This window comes from Erithacus rubecula (genome assembly GCF_903797595.1).
Source record: "Erithacus rubecula genome assembly, chromosome: 5".
In the NCBI taxonomy this organism is placed as follows: domain Eukaryota; kingdom Metazoa; phylum Chordata; class Aves; order Passeriformes; family Muscicapidae; genus Erithacus; species Erithacus rubecula.
In genome coordinates this window covers 65,242,040-65,261,850 of record NC_136687.1, presented here as the reverse complement: position 1 = coordinate 65,261,850, position 19,811 = coordinate 65,242,040, and the positions used below count along the sequence as shown (strand labels likewise).

General features: G+C 42.6%; 1 protein-coding gene across 1 annotated transcript; it reads left to right on the top strand.

The window, feature by feature from the left end:
• The first annotated feature begins 1,969 nt into the window (after positions 1-1,969).
• On the top strand, positions 1,970-18,827 carry METTL14 (methyltransferase 14, N6-adenosine-methyltransferase non-catalytic subunit). Its single transcript, XM_079306703.1, has 11 exons — positions 1,970-2,289; positions 2,369-2,457; positions 3,190-3,277; positions 7,419-7,499; positions 7,872-7,959; positions 10,357-10,447; positions 11,935-12,076; positions 13,346-13,438; positions 14,137-14,253; positions 16,374-16,584; positions 17,400-18,827. The coding sequence occupies exons 1-11, from the start codon at positions 2,224-2,226 to the stop codon at positions 17,711-17,713; spliced, it is 1,380 nt and encodes a 459-aa protein (XP_079162829.1). The 5' UTR covers positions 1,970-2,223; the 3' UTR covers positions 17,714-18,827.
• Positions 18,828-19,811: the final 984 nt, after the last annotated feature.

Below are 19,811 nucleotides of genomic sequence, written 5' to 3'. Positions count from 1 at the left end.
GTCAGCTTTGCCTTCTGGTGCAACACAGCCTAAGGCAGGGGTAGAAAAGCAAGCGCAGGTGTTGGGATACTGTCACTTGTTCAAGATAGGCTCCAAAATCAAGGTTACAATTTATGAGACATTTTTGAAGAGGTAGATCTAGGTACTTTATTGAAAGTATGGGGAAATGGAATATGAAATAAAAAGAGTGTGATGTTAGTCCATGCTAACATCTGTTTTTCTATTAGAAAATATTCTTATAGTTTCTGGTTTTCTAATCATCTGTTTTGATTTAAGAGATAAACTTTCTCATTTCATCTGTTTGGTCCATTTGGTTCTTTTAGTTTAAGAATTTATTTAGCATCTAATAGGGCAAAATGTAGTTTTAGTTTTGTGATGTGAAGAGCAATTAACATGAGAGAACAGTGCTAAATTAAGCAGTTTGAGTCTAAATCTGTGTAACTTTTACAATAATTTCTACTGACACAAAATAAGTAGCATTTTTTTGCTGAATGGAGTAGTCTAGACTTGAATATATGTCAGTGCAACACAAATCCCAAATGGGTGTAGAATTGTGTCATTATTTGTGTTTTATAAATACTCTATAATGCCATTAATGGTTTGACAAAGTGGCAGAGAATGTCTGCTTATTGCACAATCACCTGATATTGGAAGTAGATACCAGTAGGCTGCAGGGCAGGATTTGAATTTAAAATTACCGCAGAAATAGAAATAATTAAAAAGATTGAATGCATGTCAGTAAAGGGAAGAGAAAGGTAATGTACTCAGGGATCATCAGCTAAATGGAAACAGGATGAGGAAACAACTGCCTTCATAAATATGAAGGAAAAAGTCTGGATAATGGATCAGAGTTGATGGCAGTTGCACAAACTCCTTAGTCACCATTAGACCGATGAGAATTTGGTCTGATACTTAACAGAAACACAGGCTGGATATAAGGATCCAAGAGCTAAAGCAACAATACGCACAGAGAAGAAGAAAGGCATGGAGCATTCTGCAAAAATACAGCTGTTTTGTTTTGAAAGAGTGCATGTATGCAGCAGAACATCTTCATAGCCATTAATGTTTGTAAAGATCAGCTCATCTTAGCAACCAGTTCTAAAAATGGAGTGCAGGCTCCCACAAACTCATCAGATCACCTCCAGGAGGAAGTGATTTTGTTACTGTGCAGAGACCTCCACTGTATTCATTACAGCCAACAATATCAAAGCAGTGTACAGTAGCATGAGACAGCTACTGAGCATTTCTCTTCCCATAATATTTCCATAGATAGGACAGTATAACTAGTAGTGTATTCCCTAAGGAGATAAAATATCGCCAACTTTTGGTATGGTTGGGTTTTAACATTTCAAAAGCTCCATCATATTTCTAGGATATTCTGTCACTGGGAAATGGGAGTAGCTGGAAATGGTTTATTTTTGTATTAGTCTGCACTTCTTTCATTCCCTTTTCTTCATGCATCTTTCTTAGTTTTCAGTGTGACCTGCATAATGTCATTGTCATGTGCACAATACATACCACATTCAAAAAAAGGAGAATAACATCTTGTGTCACTGAAGTGTGTCATTGTGTGGCACTCAGAAACAGCAGCATTGATTATAACTGCGGGATCATTTGCAATGTTTCTGTAGTCTTTTGTTAAGTTTCCATTTGTGAAACAGTAGGGAACTGACGTTTATTGCAGGCCTTTATTTCCATCTTCATTCTTCAAGACATTCTGAGTCGTTCTCAGAAAGTCAGCAGAAATCCGGATTAGATGGATTTCCAGATAGTACAGAGGAGAGGGGAGACAGGAGGAAGTGGGAAAGACACCAAAAGTCAGATGAGAAGAGTTTCAAAGATTCTCTTCCTTCACAGCGGAAGTTTCTAAAGGACCGGAAGATGAAAGCAAAACATGAAGGTGAACCTACGAATAACCACAGCGGATACTGGAATTGGATATAAAGGATGTGCTTTAGAAAAACCGAGCAGGTGCTTAAGTGGTCACAGCTGTGAGTGGTCACCACTTAAGTGGTCGCAGCTGTGACACGGCCCGAGCCGCGTGTCGCCTCAGGGGTGGCCCTGCAGCGGCGGAGGGAGCGCGAAGTTCACTGGTACACTCCAACAGCGCCCGCATCCCCGGCAGTGGCCGGCGCAGGGATTTCCCTGCGGGAACTGCGCGGCACGGAAGTGACGCCAGGGCGGGAAGTGACGACGGCGGCGGGAGCGGGGCCGGAGCGGGCCATGAACAGCCGCCTGCAGGAGATCCGCGAGCGGCAGAAGCTCCGCCGGCAGCTCCTGGCGCAGCAGGTACGGCCGGGAGCAGCCGGGGCACCGGGGCGGGGGCGTGCGGGCCGGGCCGGCGTGACTTTGTGTTTCCGCTCTGCAGCTGGGCGCCGAGAACGCGGACAGCATCGGCGCCGTGCTCAACAGCAAGGATGAGCAGCGGGAGATCGCGGAAACCAGGGAGACCTGCAGGTCTGTATCGGGGAGCAAAACTGGGGCTCCATAGGAGTACAGGCTCGGGAAGTGCGGTGGGATTGCCCTCGGTGAAAGAAAACTCCATAATTAGTCAAGGCAGAGCCGTGACTAAGGCGAGTAGGGTCTGGTTATTCCCTTCTAAGAGCAGCTTGGAAATACAAGCTGACTTTTGTTTCTGGTGTTAAAAAGCTACTGTGTGGGAAACCCGAGATCTGAATTTAGAAGGGGCCGTCTGCTTGCGTCCCAGAGCCTTTATGTTTTTGCAGAGCGCAGTTCAGAGCAGTTCAGTTCGAAAGTTCTTATGGTACTATGGATATGTCTAGGACAGAACAAGCTACTGCTTATTAGTTCTCACGTGGGTGTGAGCAGGCTTAATTTTTTAGACAAACTGCTTTGGGGTAAAACAAGCTGTACCTTTTAGAACAGAAAAACGAGAAATGGAAGGGAAGGGAATTAGTTTAATTCTGTAGATATGTTGCATTGGTCAAAAGAAGTTGTACTTTTGAGAGCAGAAAAAAGAGAAAGGCAAGAGACGTACTCTTTACAAGAGTTCTCTCCATAATACATTGTGCTGAACTCAAATATACTGAAAGAGGAATAGCTTTTCATGTGTGATGCTTTGAAATCGTTTCAGCTTTGTAACATGCAGTCAGGGCATATTATCTAACATTCCTGAACACTTTTCTTGGAGACAGAAACTTTCTTATGAGGATTTTTGGCTCTTCATAGGGCTGCTTATGATACTTCTGCCCCAAATGCAAAACGTAAATATCCAGATGAGGGAGAAGCGGATGAGGAAGAGATTGAAGAATATAAGGTAAGAAAAAGAGGAGAAAGTTACTTTCCTCTGGTGCTAAGTCCCAGAGGTACTTAGAACATGTGTGTGTATATTAAAATAAATGGGATGTGTATATATCCTTTAGTATGCATGTTCCACAGTGGCATCTCCCTGATGCCTCCCACTGCAGAAGTGCAAGAGAGGATGCAGATGCTACATGGTTCACCTCAGGTGTGACATTGAGCTGCACACTCACCAGACCCCAGAGTGTGAAGGCTTAATTAGTGCTGCTCCTAGGAGGAAGCAGGCCTTGGTGTAAGTGCTCACAGGGAGCAGCACTGAGCCATGGCTGGCTGTGGGAAGAAGTGGTAAAATGTGTGTGCTTGGGTACACGGGGAAAGAATCTTGACCAGAATGTCATTGTATCAAAAAGAAAGGCTGCAGTTGCAGCAGGCCATGGGATGAGACAAGGGAGGCTGAGAGTGTCTTCTGACCCAGCTGTGCAGTGCCAGGGAATGCACTTCTGCATGAGTGGAAGGAACAAGAGATTCTAAGGGAACTGGAACTAAGAGACCTGGTTCAGGGTGTTGTTTTAAGTGTCCAAAATGTCCAGAAAGAGTTAGCTTGAAAAAAACAAACCAGAATGCCTCCATGGACATTGAAGTGTCAAGCTCTCATGCTCTTCAGTTTTCAAATGCTCTTCCAAAGCTATTGGGCAGCTTTCTCCTAATGTGATGTTTTGGCCAAGGTGAGAGATAGAAAGAGCTTAAACAAAGGCATGATTATGATACAGCTGTCTTTATGATTTGCTTTGGGATCTGGTTGCAGTGTATGTCCTCCTCCCTTTTTCCATGGCCTAATAACCTTATTTCTGTGGTATAATTGAATCAATGTCAGTGTCTTTATGAAATAGTGCAGTATCTGCTATTCTGTTGGATGCCTGAAATAGTAGTTTTTTAAATACAAAGCCTTTGTCACATTACATTTGTGTTCAGGTTTGTAAATATTTCTGTATTAATGTTTATCTTACTAAACCAAAAAGTTAATGTATGACAGGATGGTTTTTGATGATTGATTTTAAAAGTCTCTCTGTAAGGGGACAGACATTATTTTTAATATGGTGTTAGTCTGTACATCCTGTTTAGTAAAGAAATTGTCATCATGAGGTGACAATGTTTGTGAAGCAGGGTTTTTATATTTGCATTAATGATCACTTAATATCAATTAATTTTACTTCATCACCAAGTACATAGTTAAAGAACTACATTTTAATTACATATAAAGTATGTATGGATAAATCACTTGGGTTGGCAAAGTACATGAATCTTATAATTAAGATTTTCTTAATCATTGTGGAGAAGACTTACCCTAAAGTGGGCTGTAACCACTTCCAAGTGGCCAGACTTTTTCTATATTGCTGAATTGGAAGAATATTTTAATAACAGTAGCTGAGACAAAATTCAGTTGAGCAGATGAACAGACTGAAGAAACTTGAAACCCCAGAGTAGAACATCTATAGTGGAGTCATCAGCTGTTTCCTGCAGGCATTGCTAATTCCCTATTGGCAAGGAGATAAGAACAGTAAAATTCCATCTGCATTTATGTAACTTTTTCCTGAGCTGGCTGAGCCTGCTTAAATTTAGCCTTGTAATACGAACTTGCACAAAAATCTGGATCTTTATGGTGTCAAGCCCTGCTGTATTGTGTTTAATGCAATTTAGAGAAAAGCAATAATAGACTCAATGAGTAGTGTTGTGGACAAGTTTTGCAAATTTGCCAGTTTTGTTCAGAAAATCAGAGGTATTTCTGATGTGAAGAGACTTGTGTCAATATCCCTGACTTGCAGTGTTGCCTTCTATGTGATGGGATCAGGTAAGTCTTCTGAAATGATTTAAAGTTTTTGTGCCTGGGTTCAGATTTGGTGGAAATGAACATGCTCTCACACCTGTGTGAGGGCAGTTTTTGAGATAAAAGGTGAAGTATTTTACTTTTCTCAGCCATGTAGGAACATCTAATTAAAAAAAAAAAAAAAAAAGCAATGTGTTTTAATTTTTGGTGGGGTTTTTTATTATTATTTGTGTGTCTGTTTTTGGTTTTTCCATAGAATAAGTCTGAATTTATAATGCTGGTTCTTCATAAACCTCAGGCTGGTGAGAGAACAAAGGGCAGCACTGACTCCAGTGTGGCAGCTTGATTCCAGCCTTGGAGCCTGGCTCTGCCTTGCCAGCCTTGGGGGTGGGTGACAGGGAGGAGATACACTATTGGAAACATGAATAGTAGATATTTTAAAGCCAGAAAGTTGAGCTGTGGTTTTGAAACATTCTTAAAATACTCTTTTCCTGTGGAACTGTAGCAGTTGACCCAGGATTAGTTGAGCTCCCTGCTCTGTTTGGGAGTGCCCTATAATGGGATTAGAGTCTCTGCTGCCACTGTGAGGCTTTTCACCATCCTCTGGGAGCTGGGAGTGCTGTTCCAGCTGTTGTCTTCCCCAGGTGATTTGACTCCATTGTCCCAACCTGTATGAATGTCTGGTTTGTGGAGTTTTCACTCTGTGTGGAGTACAAAACCACGTGTGGTTTTATTTTGCTGTCTGCCACCTAATTTGAGACTGCCCTGTTTACTTCATTTGTGCAAGCAGAGGCCTGCAGGCTTGGGATGCTTCCCTGCCATTGTTGTGAAGGGTGAAGAAAGCTTACTTGGTTGAGTCGTGTACCTCCAGTCATTTGAAACAAACCATGTTTGAATACTGTGGAGAGTTTCTGTTTCCCAAAGTCAGCAGCTCTGTAGCAGATGCTTTGGAAAACATGGATAATTAATGTACAAGAACCTAGTATCTAGTTGGTGCTGATGTCCTCCTGTGTCTGCTGGGACTGTGTCCTTTCCCTTTGAAAGTTGGTGGTGTGGGCTTTTGTTTGTGGCCACAAGACACTTCTGAAATCACTTATGAAGGCAGAAAGAGAACTGGGATGACTCAGGTGTCTTACTGGTTCTTATCAGGACAAGATTTAGAGAAAGATGGAGGAGGGAAACAGGTGTAACTTATGATGGCATAAGCAGTTTTTTGTAAAACTCAAGCTTTCAGGGTTTTTTTTTTTGGCCTGAATAACACTTACTGCTGCTCGTCTATACATTTCTTTTCCTTGCAAACACTCCTGCTGTTTCTGATAGTAATCTTTTTTTTTTTTTTTTCATTTTAATCTGGTTAAACAGACAAGCAAAAAGACTGCCTATTTCAAAGTTCATCACCTGGATAGGGAAGGGGAAGCTGTGAGCTATTTATCACATCAGGCATTTCAGAAGTTGGTTCAGATCTCCACTGTGGAAATAACAGAAGTTTACTCAAAGATTTTGACATCTAGAGGGATCAAAACTGGGAGAGACGACACTTAATTTTTTATTCTGCATTCAGACAACTTATGTAGTGTAGGGTAAATACAGTTGTAATAATATTGCAGATGATATCAATTAGTAGTTGTTCAGTTGTACTTCTGTGTTTTATAAATCTGTATACTGGGTTGATCCAGGATCATTGGGAAGGCAGAAAGTGATGTGAAGTGAGTCACTCGTGAGTTTCTGTTCTCTCTGAGTTCTGTGTTGGATGCTCAGAGTACATCAGTGTCACATATAATCCCAGAAACTGTTGAATGAACAGATGGTGACTCTCTGCATAGTTTTAATGTAAATTTTGGGGCTATAGATTAGGAATGTTAAAGTTACATTGAAGGACAGTTCAATGAAATACTGATTTGTACCACAAGCTGTTCCTGCAAAGTGTGGACATTGCTAAGGCTGAAAAATAAGAGATGATTATGTGGATATAATGCTCAGAAGTTCTGCTGCAGAAGAACTTCAACAAAATTTATACTTTCAGTCCAAAGAATGAAAGTTTTGTGGGACAAAAATGTAAAGTTCTGCACTTTGTAAAGCACTGTCAGGGGCTGGAAGTGAAGAGGTTATTATTTTTTTTCTTCTTTCAGAGGCCTTTCCCAGTAACACTCTCCTTGTTATTCAGAGGGGTGCAGGCTTTTTGGGGAATAGGTAATTTTTTTCCCCCTCCAAACCTGGAGCTGAGTCTGCTGTTTGTAGACAGTCCACTTGTCGTTATGATTCTGCTTCTTAAGGAAAGGACAGAAACAGCTTATCTTGTATGCACACCTGTAACACCTGCTTTATTTCCAAGGACGAAGTGGAGCTGCAGCAAGATGAAGAAAACCTGCCCTATGAAGAGGAGATTTACAAAGATTCCAGTACCTTTCTTAAGGTGAGCTGCTTTTGCAATTGGAAGTGTAGTCAAAGCAGGCCCTGTTTTGTTACACTGTTTCTGCAGCTGGTGGGATCTGAAATACACCTTCAAAGGATGAAGTAGTGGCTTGGAACTCACAGGCACAGAAGCTGCCTGTGACAGATCTGACTGGAAGTGGTGTTTGCATGGTTCTGAAGCAGCTCACAACGAGCTGCAGCAGTGGTGGGCCTGGTTTGGAACTGAAAGGATGGTCTTGACCAATGGAGCTTATAAAGGCATGTTGGAAAGATAATCTGCTCCTTTCTCATTTATCAGAGTAACATGTACATTGTGTCTGTGTATGTCCAGTTATCTCCTGTTGCTCTCACTGCACTTCTTCCTGTTCTCCAGGGCACTCAGAGCCTAAATCCACACAATGATTACTGCCAGCACTTTGTGGATACAGGACACAGACCCCAGAACTTCATCAGAGACGTTGGTATGTCAATGTCACAGCCAGAAACTGTTTGAAGATGACTCATTTGATTCAATAGCACTTCTTTTCCTTCCCCTTTTTAAATTCCTTACAGTTTCTGGGAAGTGCAGATACACAAACTCTTCCTAGTTTTTTGTCTCCATGTGCATACATATCAGTATAGACATCTAGATAAATTGTTTTATTTTCAGTTACTTAGGAGGTCATTACAACCAAGGCTGTTCTTACCTTGGTTTTACCTGAAAGTATTTCACCAGGAAGGTTTTGGGTTTTTTTCCAACTTAAGCTCTTTTGATTACAGAAAGTAGATGAGTTTAATGTGGAGATCTTGGAAGCTCTGGAAGTTTACAGTTCACCTGTGTACTGGGCCATCTTGCCTCTTAAGCATGTAAAGTATGGGCAATACTGACATTTAAGTCAGGAAGCAATATGGATCATGTTTCCCAGCTAAATTAGGTAACTGCTGACAGCTCGTTAGAATGCCCAGGTTTAGAGGATGTTGTTTTTGAAGTTTGCATGTATCCAGACAGAGCTTACTACTGAAATGATGCTACATGGGCCTGAATTTAAACTTGCTAAAGCTAAGCCATGACTTGATCCTCTTTCCCAGAATAGGTGCCTAGCATTTGATTTCTAAAAGGAGCAGAACATCTCCCTCTGCAGTTTTATGCAACAATTCTCTGTATTTTATCAAGTGTAAGATTGCCAGGGCAAAGAGGTTGTGTTTTTAGATGGCAGCCCAAAGATGTTTGGTTTGCCTCCAGAGGTTTTTAATTTATTTTTCTCTATATTTTGTGAATAGTTCTGTGAAACACATCTGGATGGTTTTTAAGAAAAATGAATTCAATTGGATCTTTATCTCAAAAGCACTTGGGTTTCACAGTTGTGTCCTTGAGGCAGTTTTACACTCTTCGTGGAAGTGAGTACAGAGAAGCAGCAGCCCCTGTAGTGTGCCATGACTTCTCTGCTGTGTAAGGATTTTGGGGAAGGGACAGGATGGACACTTATGCAGGGGTTGGTGTGGAGATGAACACAGCAGCAGCAGCTGGGCCAGAGCCTTTAACAGGGCTGAGCTGTGTCAGCTGCACATTGGTGAGCACACACCATTGTGTGTTTTCTGCACCACCATCACAGCTCTGCTGAGGTGCTAGGTGTTGGTGCACCTGGCCCAAACAAAAACAGGTGGTTCCAGAACACTCAGCTGTAACTTTTTGATGTTGCTATTGGAAAAGAGGGAGAGACACATGTGGGACACATTTGGTTACTTTGAGAGTTTTTGATTGGAAATTCATTTGCATCTATTGCTTAGCTACCACTGCCCAGGGGTATTGGACTCACAGTGGCTGGAAGCAGCACAGTGGTGGAAATCAGGAGTACACAGCAGTAGCTTTGAGCTGTTACATATGCAAGGAAAAGGATTAAAATAACTTCTGGGTGTTTTATGCACGAGTAGCAAGAGATGGTAAAGGTTAGGTACTGAGAACTTTGCTTTTATCATTGTGTTCCTAGGATTGGGACTTAAGAAGTTTGAATTAAAATAAGGAGAGAGATTAAATGTTTGTGGGTATGGGTAAGGTTTTTTTCTTCCCTTTATTAGTACCATTCCAAGTTGTACTTTTAAATGAACATGAAGCCTTTTAAATAGCTCCTTTGAAGTTGAAGTGGTACTGCTTGGGAAGCAGGAATGGTACCTTGTTGGTTTATGCTGAACCTGCTGCTGGCAGTAGCAAACCCATTGTCTCTAAGGGAGAATGAATGAAATATACTTCAAAGTATATTTTCCTTTTTACAACATTTGCTGCAAAAGATCTAATGAGGGTTCTGTCCTTTGCATTCTGTACACATGAAAGGTTGGAAAATTGACATCATAAAGCTACATGTAGGAACATGTGTTCAGATCCTCATGACTGCCACCACAGCACCGAATCTCAGCATAAGGGTTGCCTCAGGGACCCAGGCACGCCCCAGGTGCCACCTTGGAAACAGTCATCAAAGGTTACACAGACTGTGCTGTGAATTAATGTTAATTAGATCTTAACAGGAGTTTATGGATGGGCTCAAACCAAAATAACTTCTTTCATCATCCTGGCACTTTGAGTTTAAATGAAAGGTTGTTTCTTTCTGGTAACTGGAATTGTGAATTCCTGATCCACTGCAGTGCTCTGGAGAAGATCAGAGCATAGACACTGCATCAGTAACAGCCCTGATTAGCTGAGTGAGGGCAGGAGGCTTTTGTCAAGTACTGAACAAAAAACTGCTTTAAAGGGTTTGCTTTGTTCTAACAAAAATTAAAATAACTGACTATTAACATTTGGACCTATTCAGAATACTGGACAATGCTTAATTGATAGAGATTTACTCTGTTAAGTAGTTGTTAACTTCATGTTTTCTTCTTCTTAGGCTTAGCAGATAGGTTTGAAGAATATCCAAAACTTAGAGAGCTCATCAGATTGAAGGATGAGCTGATATCTAAATCTAACACTCCTCCCATGTAAGTGTTCTTGTGGAAAATGCCTTTCTTCTCCAGACCTGTTTGAAGTTAGCTGTCTGCTTTGCAAATCTCTATCTTCAGCACCTGCTTAGAATTTACATTTTCTCTTTCTGTTTGTGTATACAAATGAATCAATTGAAGCATAGAAGAATAAGATCACTCTGGGTTTGTTAGTTTAATGTAGATGTTTAATACAGTGTATAAACTAGATTTTCTTTCCAATGTGTGATTATTTATAGTCTCTAAAGCTTTGATTTTTTTTTTGTTTTGTTTTAAGACCAAATTGTAAACTCATTTGGCTGTGGGCTTTAATTTGGTAACTTAAAGAATATCATGTGGTGGTGAATCTCATGTGGTTATCATGTGGTTTATGATAAGAAGAGCTTTAAAAAATTGGCCTCTTAATACAACCTTAGCTTTTCTTGTAGCAGCTGGTTTTTGTATAGTGTTCAGCTGTTATCTTAGTATCCATCAATCACATTACTTTGGAGTTGAAGACAAAAACGTTTAGGCTGACTGGAAGTCGTTTGGACTTACCTTGGAGTTTTTGCTGAATGTCAGATGCAGCCTCAGTGTGCAGCATGTTGCTCCAGGGATTCAGACCTCTCTGAGCTTGTCATGTGCAGTAGTCTTAGTCTGTACCACAGAAATCCACCTTATTTAATGATAGCACATAAAACCCCATGAAATAGTTGTCTGAACTGCTGAGTGCAGAACCCAGCCTGCCCTTTTCAGCTAGGCATGTTTTGGTCACAGAGTACAATAGGGGGAAACCACGAATCAAATGCTGCCTTCTGACACCAAGTACACTTATGGATCTCTTCCACACACTTTCTGGGAAGGAGAAGGTGGTGGTCTACTGATCAGCTTGAGTAAGGTTAAAGGAATTTAGGGGAGGGCAGTGTAATTTTTGGATAGTGGTAGAGCAGTGAGTGGTGTGCAGGTGTGGAGGAGAGTCATAAGAGTGTGTGTGAGCATGTATTTAATAGAACCGGTGTGAGGGGGAATTTTGCTTAGTACAGGAATAAAGAAATATGTGTGTACTATATAAAATGTAACAATGTTTCTTTCCAGTATTTAGAATCTTTGGAATAGTTGTAGAAATACGCCACTTTCCCTGTTAGCCAGGCAGTGAGTGTTTCCTTCTTAAATGTTTGTTTCCTCCTATTGTAGCCCACGGGTGTGCAGAAAATGCACTGAGTTTGCACTAGATATTGTTGCACAGTCTGTGTGGGCATCTGTTTCCTGCTTGCTAGAATCCTAAAAACTGTTTATTAAGAATAGTTAAAAACCACAATGCAATAGCATCCAGCCTTGATTAAGTGAGGGTGTGCACTGGTTCTCCTCTGGATTTAGTGCATTTGAGATGTACAGCCCACCCAGGAGACCCTGCTCTTAGCTGGCTGCACAGAAGTGCTGTGTGGAGTGTAGTTCTCAGGCCACTGTTGCACCTTGTCCAAGCAGTCTGGCATCTTCTGTTTAAACAGGTATTTGCAAGCAGACTTGGAAGCCTTTGATATTAGGGAGCTGAAGTCCAAATTTGATGTGATTCTGCTGGAGCCACCATTGGAAGAATATTACCGAGAGACTGGCATTACTGCCAATGAAAAATGCTGGACCTGGGATGATGTAAGTACCTTTCTTGCTGTGAAAAACATTTCATACATTTGTTTCAGCAAATAGGGTTTAATTTAGTAAATACAAATTTTTGTTCTCTCTGAGCCTGGCTGAAAACTTGAACCTAGTAGTAGTGGGTTTTCTCTCTGCCCTTACCTTCACTGAGCTTTTTGTTTGATTTTTGGCTGTTGAAATACCAAATGTCCATTGAAAATATTCCGTTGTTTCTTGAAATTCTTGAGATTCCTAAGACATGTTTTTTAATATGCTAGTCCCTCCAGTAAAAAGTGCAGGTAAGTTTGCTTTACTGACATTCTTCCATTCTCCGAGTATTGATTGGGTAGGAAATTTTAATGATCAAACCAGTAATAATCCCTAGAAACTTAACAAAATAGATGAACCTCATTTGTCAAAGTCTTTCTCTTGTATTTATTCAAAAATGGTGCCAGGCAGTGCTGCCCAGGGCAAGAACATTTTATCCTAACAGAACAACTGGAGTGTTGGAGGCAGGACTCATCCTCCTAGTGTGGAGTTACGTCCTCCTAGAGTGGCTCCTTCTGCATTATTTTTCTTTGGAGTGGCACTGAATGAAGCTTGATTTGATGTGTTAGCAAGTTAGAGATGAATCCTTTCAACTTGTGATGACTAACAGATGCTTTGCATCCGAAATTATTTCATCTTGAATGTTACTCATTTGCCATTGTTCAGCCACTGTCCTCATGAATTCTGCCTGCTTTTCCCACAAGTGAAAATGGAGAGAATGCCTTTGCTATTTGGTGGTAGGAATTAAACTGGGATGTTTAGAACACCTTCACAACCTTCATTTAAGTACTTAGAGAAGAAAAGAAACAGAGTGCTGTTGCTTCTGTATTAAATAGTTTTGCTGCCAGTGGAATGATGCAACGAAGCAGAGATTTGGGGAGGAGATCATGTGGGTTGTGTTGGTCTTTTAAGTCTAGAATGCTTTATACAGGTGGAATTTCTGTTTGTGATGGTTTCATCCCAGCCAGCAGCCCAGCCCCAGGCAGCCATTTGCTCACTCCCCCACCAGTGTGATCAGGGAGAGAACTGGAAGTGTAAAAGCTGGAAAATTCATGGTCTGAGACAAAGACAATTTAACAGGGAAAGCAAAAGCCATGCACACAAAGAAAGAACAAGGAAATTAATTCTTTGCTTCCTGGTGGTTTCAGTGACAATGCTTCAAGACTCAGTATTCTTCCTGATACAACTGGTGATTTGTATTTAATTCAGGAACGCTTTTCTTGCACTTATTATTACTAGATAATGAAACTGGAAATTGAAGAAATTGCAGCCCCAAGGTCATTTGTGTTTCTATGGTGTGGCTCAGGCGAGGGTCTGGATCTCGGCCGAGTGGTAAGATGTTGTTTTAATTCAATTTATCAGGGACAGGCTTAAGAGTTTATTTTTATCTTTGACTTTTCCCTGTATAGAATTGTCAGCCCTAACTACTGAGGGATGTTTTGTTACTGTGTTAGAGGATATATGATTTTAAATGGCATTAACTGTTTAGATACTGTAAATGTCCAGATGAGTCATGGACTATGTGAGGAAGCATAATTCCTTGGGGTCTTGGTTTTGATGTGCGTGTGTTGACAGAGGAGCAGGTTGCCAAGTTACAACTTTTTTAACAGAAGTCTCAGTAGTTTTCTGCCAGAAATATTCAGGCTAGGAGAAAGGTCCTACTGTTTCATAAATTGAGATACAATTGTCATCTTTTTGCATGCCAGGGAAATGGTGCTTGTGTTGGGGAGGCTGCACTAAGAATTCCCAGTTGTCTCCTGCTGTGCTGAAACATTTTTTATTTAGTTTGAGCAGTGCTTTCCATGAAAAAAAAATCACAGACAACTTTTTTAGGGCAGCCTGTTGTTACTGATCTGTTTGTTTTGGCTGTTTTTCGGTCTGAAGTTGGCCAGATAGACTGGGTTTGGTCATGGACAGGTTTGTAGTGGCTGGACCGCCCTAGAATTAGGAAAGTCAAGGCCTAAGTGAGTGCTCAGGTCACTCGATGTTTTTGTGCAGTGTGAACTGTTCTGCTTGTTTCTGACATTTAGTGTCTGCGCAAATGGGGTTACAGAAGATGTGAGGACATTTGCTGGATTAAAACAAATAAGAACAACCCTGGCAAGACCAAGACTCTAGACCCGAAGGCTGTCTTCCAAAGAACCAAGGTAAAGAATTGACTCTATTCATCCTCTGTTAACATTGTCTGTGCTAATGACACACTCAGTGTTGGTGACAGGCTTGTGAGAAAGCCAACAGGAGGATGTCCAAGTTCTGTTCTGCAAAGCACATTTTATGGAACTAAACTTAGCACTAGAAGTTGACTAAATAAATAATAACTAGAGAAGATTGGCTATTGGTTCTAAATGCACATGAGCAGGTGTGTGCCCAGAGATTGGCTCCCCCACACCTCTCTCTGGTCCAGAGCTCAGGCAGCATCTCCTGCCTTCCTGGAGGTGATTGTGTAGTGCAAGTAATAGAATGGGTCAGCTTGGTTTAAATCAAACATATTTTTTTAAATGCTTTGTGGAGGATGTGTACTGAAGGAGGTGCAAACCAGAACACTTTTTTTCCTCTGTAACTCAAATGTCTGTTGTTCAGAAACTTGTAGAAATGTAAATGGGACCCATAAATAATTGGTTTGGGTGTATGTGAGTGTAACTGTCAGTTTGACTGCATGCAGAGAGCTGGTTGGTGATGTATTCATTTCAAATGTCAGTGAACCTCAGGACTCCTTCATTGATTCGTTAGCATTAAATATCCTCAAGTCCATCTCAAATTGGCCATTGTTAGGAGTATAAACTTCCCTTTAGGATATCTGGAATCTTTCTTTGACTTGCATTTACATTAATCTGAAGTTTGTTTGGAAGCGTGTTGTATTAATTTTAAATATTTGTAAGTATAAATATTGTGTGTTTATTGCATGTAGTACTACAAATATGTGTAGTTTGCTCATGAGGGCAAGGTTAAAACTAACACCGGAGGATTTGTGGGGACTTTATGTCTTGGTTTAACATTCTGGTGTGGGGGAATTCCTGTGTTTATGGAGCAAGAGTTGAGCTGAGGTCCTTGTTTGTGATAAGCACTGAAAATGGAGTTTGCTCTGAAACAAACACTGTTGGCAAGCTGAGTTTGCCAGTGCTTAGAGCAGCAAACATGTTCTGTTCTGTTCTGTGTGGATGAGGCAACTCTCCATGGGTGCTCAGTGCTGTGCCACCTGTCAGAGGATCCCTGGTGTTTGTGAGTGACAAGGTAAGGAAGTAAAATGTTTGGGATAGTTCTCCTAAGGACTAGACTGAGGAGACTTGGCTTGGTGGGTGATTTGCTCAGCAGTATTCTGCCTTTCACTTTGGTGAATTGCAGGTCCAAACCCGTGTTGCATGAGTGAAATACCATCTGCATAGATTTGACAGGTCTGATGTTGTGCCTTTCTTGTTTACCCACTAACTCTGCAAACCCTTTCCAAAATTTGGGAATGATTACATGCCCTTGTCTGCAACTGTTTCCTGAGCCATCTGGTAGCACTTAGTGAGTCAGAGTATCTGATCCTGGGGAACATCGTTCATCCAAGATTGATATTCCCAGAAACAGAGCTCTGAAATGAGTACGTAGGAGCCTCTTTTCATCCTGGAACAATTGTGGTGATTCCTCATTCATGGATTCTACATATCACTCCTTATATTGGTCTGCAGTGCTGGGGAAGGAAGGAAAGCAATGCATGGTGCAGCTCACGAACACTTGTAATGCTGATGAGCTGCCTGAGAGTGCAATAGTGGTTATGGTGTTTCATGCAGTAATACCTTCTAGAAAGGAATCTGAGGGGAATTCTAGGGCTGCTTTAATATGAAAATGTGTGTATTATTTCCACTGTCTGTTTTATGGCTGAAAAAATCATTATACGAATAAAGTTAGGATCAAAATGCTAAGACAGGTATTAATCATAATTAATTACCATTTCTTGCTCTTGCCATCACATTTTTCTCTTTGGCCTTGTGGAGATTTCTCAACCTTTCCAGCTAAAGCTCTGTAATTGAAGAAGTCCCAATATCTGACTTCAGCCTTGATTGGAATTTCACCACCTCATTGTGTAGTTTATTGAGCTTCAGCTTAGAAGTTGTTGTCAGATGGCTGCTGTGGTAGCTCTAGTCGATGTTGTTGTGCTGCAGTTGATGCTGAGCCTTTTCTCTGCTGTGAGGGTGGGGTGTCAGTGCCAGCCCTGCCCTTGCTGTCCCTTGCTCCCCTGGCCCAGCAGTGGCTGTGGCAGTGCCAGCTCTGTGTTTGTCTGCAGGAGCACTGCCTCATGGGCATCAAGGGCACCGTGCGCCGCAGCACCGACGGCGACTTCATCCACGCCAACGTGGACATCGACCTCATCATCACCGAGGAGCCGGAGATCGGCAACATCGAGAAACCCGTGGAGATCTTCCACATCATCGAGCATTTCTGCCTGGGCCGGCGGCGGCTGCACCTCTTCGGCAGGGACAGCACCATCCGACCAGGTAACTGCCGCCCTGCCTGGCTCACACACCAGCAGCCCTGGGGCTCCTCCAGAGCCCACGTCTATGGCACGGGGCTGACACACATCTCGGGGAGATACATTTCTGGGCTATGGGAAGATCCATCACTCACAGAACTGTTGTTCAGAAAGTTTATGACAACTATCATTTCCATAATTTTTCCAGAAGAGAGATTTTTGTTTTGCCCATCCACGTGTTTAATTCATCAGTGAGCATAACAAAATCCAGCTGAGATTGCTTTTCTCCTGTATGTTTACCCTTCTCAAAAAAGTGATTTCTTTCTCCAGCTCATTCTCAACCCCTACAAGCTTAGTGCTGTTGCCAGTGTCTGAAGATGCAGTGTGTCACAGTGGCATTGCATCTGGCATGATGCAAAATGCAAGGAATGCACGGAGCAGGACACACTGTTCACGTGCTCAGTCCTGACTGAAGTGCCAGTGCATTCAGAGTCAGGTGACTCTGGTTGAACTTCCATATCTTTGAAAAGCATTGTTTAAACACTGTGGTATAAGAGCAAGTAGGAAGAGGGGGTAGGGGTTTGTGAAAGCACAGCATGAATGCTGCCACAGCCCTGTGTAATAAAAAAAAAAATTAAAAAAGAAAATAAGCCCTTAGAAATACCAACTAAAATCTTAACTTTGCATCAATTCTAGAGGTGACTTCTGTTCAGTGCCACTGATGTGTAGCTGAGTGTTTCTCCCTGTTACTTTGAGTGTTCATTTACTGGGGGAATTTCAACATGGCCTTGAAGCCTGAAGTTTGTTGCTGCTTCTGCTGACTGTGGTTTTGTTCCCGAGGTTGGCTGACGGTGGGACCCACCCTCACAAACAGCAACTTCAACGCGGAAACTTATTCCTCGTATTTCACGGCTCCCAATTCCCACCTGACCGGCTGCACCGAGGAGATCGAGAGGCTGCGGCCCAAGTCCCCGCCCCCCAAGTCCAAGTCCGACCGGGGCGGGGGTGCCCCCAGGGGAGGAGGAAGAGGAGGGACCTCGGCGGGCCGGGGAGAAAGGGGCCGGGAGAGGAACAGAACCAACTTCCGCGGTGAGCGGGGCGGCTTCAGAGGGGGCCGCGGAGGGACCCACCGAGGGGGCTTCCCCACCCGCTGAGGAGTGACAGGTCTGCTGCCCCCGGCCTGCGCCTGACCTGGGAGTCTGCTGTAGTCTGTTCCTCCTGCAGTGAATTCCTCTGGGACTCAAGCTAGATGGCTTTTACAGTTGTTTTTGGAGCACACCATTCCAGTCAGCCGGCCTTGCAGCCTGGCACAGCCCCCTCAGCTGGCCATGTCCTGCACGGGCAGCACTGAACTCAGAGCAGAGACACCACGGGCAGGATGGAAATGACCCCCTTGCTCTTCCCTTAGGAACCTTGCAAGGTGGAGACTTAGGTTTCAACTTCATTTTCTCTAAAACATGGATTCCTCCTCTGTCGTTGGAGGTTTGGGTTTGGACTGACTTGCATTAATATGCTGGAGCAGGCATGAAATGCAGTTCTGAATTGCATGGCCATGGCAGACTTGCTGTCCTATGGAAGAAAATGTGCTGTGTCTGCATTGACACCTATTTTAATTTCTCTGAAACCAAGGAGCAGATGAAATAAATAGAATTCTATTTTTTCATATTTGGTTTAAACTTCCCAAATTATTTGTGGGAATAGTAAAAGGTTCATTTTTAATTTGTGGTGTACTGTCATGTCAGTAGTGGGGGAGTGGTAATTCTGTGCAGTGGTGTGTTGTGCTTCCTGGAAAGCACCAAGCTGTGCATTTGTCGTGCACAGGTCTGGGTTGCTCCTGGAGGGGGGATTTTCCCCCAGTGTGTCTGTAACAGCTTGTGCCGTTGGAGGGAAGAGCAGTGTCCCTCCCTGGCTGGAGGGAGGATTGCAGTGTGTGACAGGCTGGTGCCAGGGAACATGGATGGACCTGGGTGCTGCCTTTGCCTTCAGGTGTTGCACACATTTGGGAATGGCGGCTGCTGATCCAGCGCAGTGTGGAGACAGTGACCCCCTCCCTCCCCTGTGTACAGTGTCCGTTTTTAGCAAAACCACTACTCTGAGCTTCTTGTGCAGTTCTTGGTAGACTGAACCAACCTGGCTTTTGATGTCTCAAGGTCTTAGGTGTGGGTTTTGGAAAACTGGCATTTAAGTGTCAATGTTTCTCTTAAAGCCCAGCTTTTAAATAACTGTCCTGTAAAGCAGCAGATTATTAAACATGTTTATCAAAGCTGATGTTGAAATATCTTTGTTAATGTTTTGTGGGTTTGTTCTCCTTGAGGTTTGGAATTACTAAGTGGTTTCCTTGTGCTGTTGTAGACAGGAACTGTTCTGATTTTGATGGGCTGGGGAACTCCCTGGTAGTGTTTAGTGGGAGATTGCCATAGTGCAAATGGGAAATGCCTGTTGTTTAGAGCTTGTTTCTTCCTCTGTCATATCTGCACATCTGGAGAGTGACTGGATTTGGGGAAGGAGAGTTTTAGGAGTTATGCTCAGCTGGTCACTGGTGAAGTCTGCCACAGGCTATATGGAACAGCATCTGAGAGAAGGTAAATGCCCTTTTTTTTTTCGTGATTTTTGCCCTACTTGTGTTGTTAGTCAAAAAGTAAAGACACTTTACCTTAGGACTACTGCTTTTGTGCCAGGAACGAATATTTTCTTGTTTTTCAAGGAGTGGAAAATGTTAATTTCCATTTCCCCCGTGATTACAAGCCCAATGCTGGTAGTGGAGTGAATGGGCTGCTCTTAACATAGACTTAGGCTAAATGGAAGAGAAGGGTCAAGAACAGTTGGATCTGATGTGCTTCTGTATCAGTTTGCAGAAGCTGCAGTGCTGCTCAAGACTTGACTGTGGAAAGGGGCAGGGACGTGATGGAAGTTTCTTGGTTCTTCCCCTCAAAGCAGGAATAGCTCAATTAGTGTAAGGAAAAAAAAAACCAGTGCTGCAGAGAGTGAGATTAGAGCAGTCTGGACAGGCCACCTTTGCCAGCAAACTGATGTCCATGTTAATGAGCAGCTGATGGAATGTTTTAATTGAGGTTAATGGAGAAGGAACTCCACATCTGTACTTCCTCCATGAAGGACAGCGCTGCCCCTGCTCATCTGAAGGTGGCATTTCAGCAGTGACAGACTGACAAAGGCTGTACAGCAGTGCAGGGCTGTCTGCTCCCAAATCTTGGTCCATATCCTTGTGAGGGTGCAGACTTAGAAGAACTGGAA

Excerpts from the sequence above, each read along its gene's own strand:
- METTL14 (XM_079306703.1), top strand. The coding sequence starts at position 2,224 with ATGAACAGCCGCCTGCAGGAGATCCGCGAGCGGCAGAAGCTCCGCCGG. Across the intron at positions 13,439-14,136 it reads GTCTGGATCTCGGCCGAGTG|TGTCTGCGCAAATGGGGTTA; the intron begins GTAAGATGTTGT and ends TCTGACATTTAG. Across the intron at positions 14,254-16,373 it reads CTGTCTTCCAAAGAACCAAG|GAGCACTGCCTCATGGGCAT; the intron begins GTAAAGAATTGA and ends GTTTGTCTGCAG.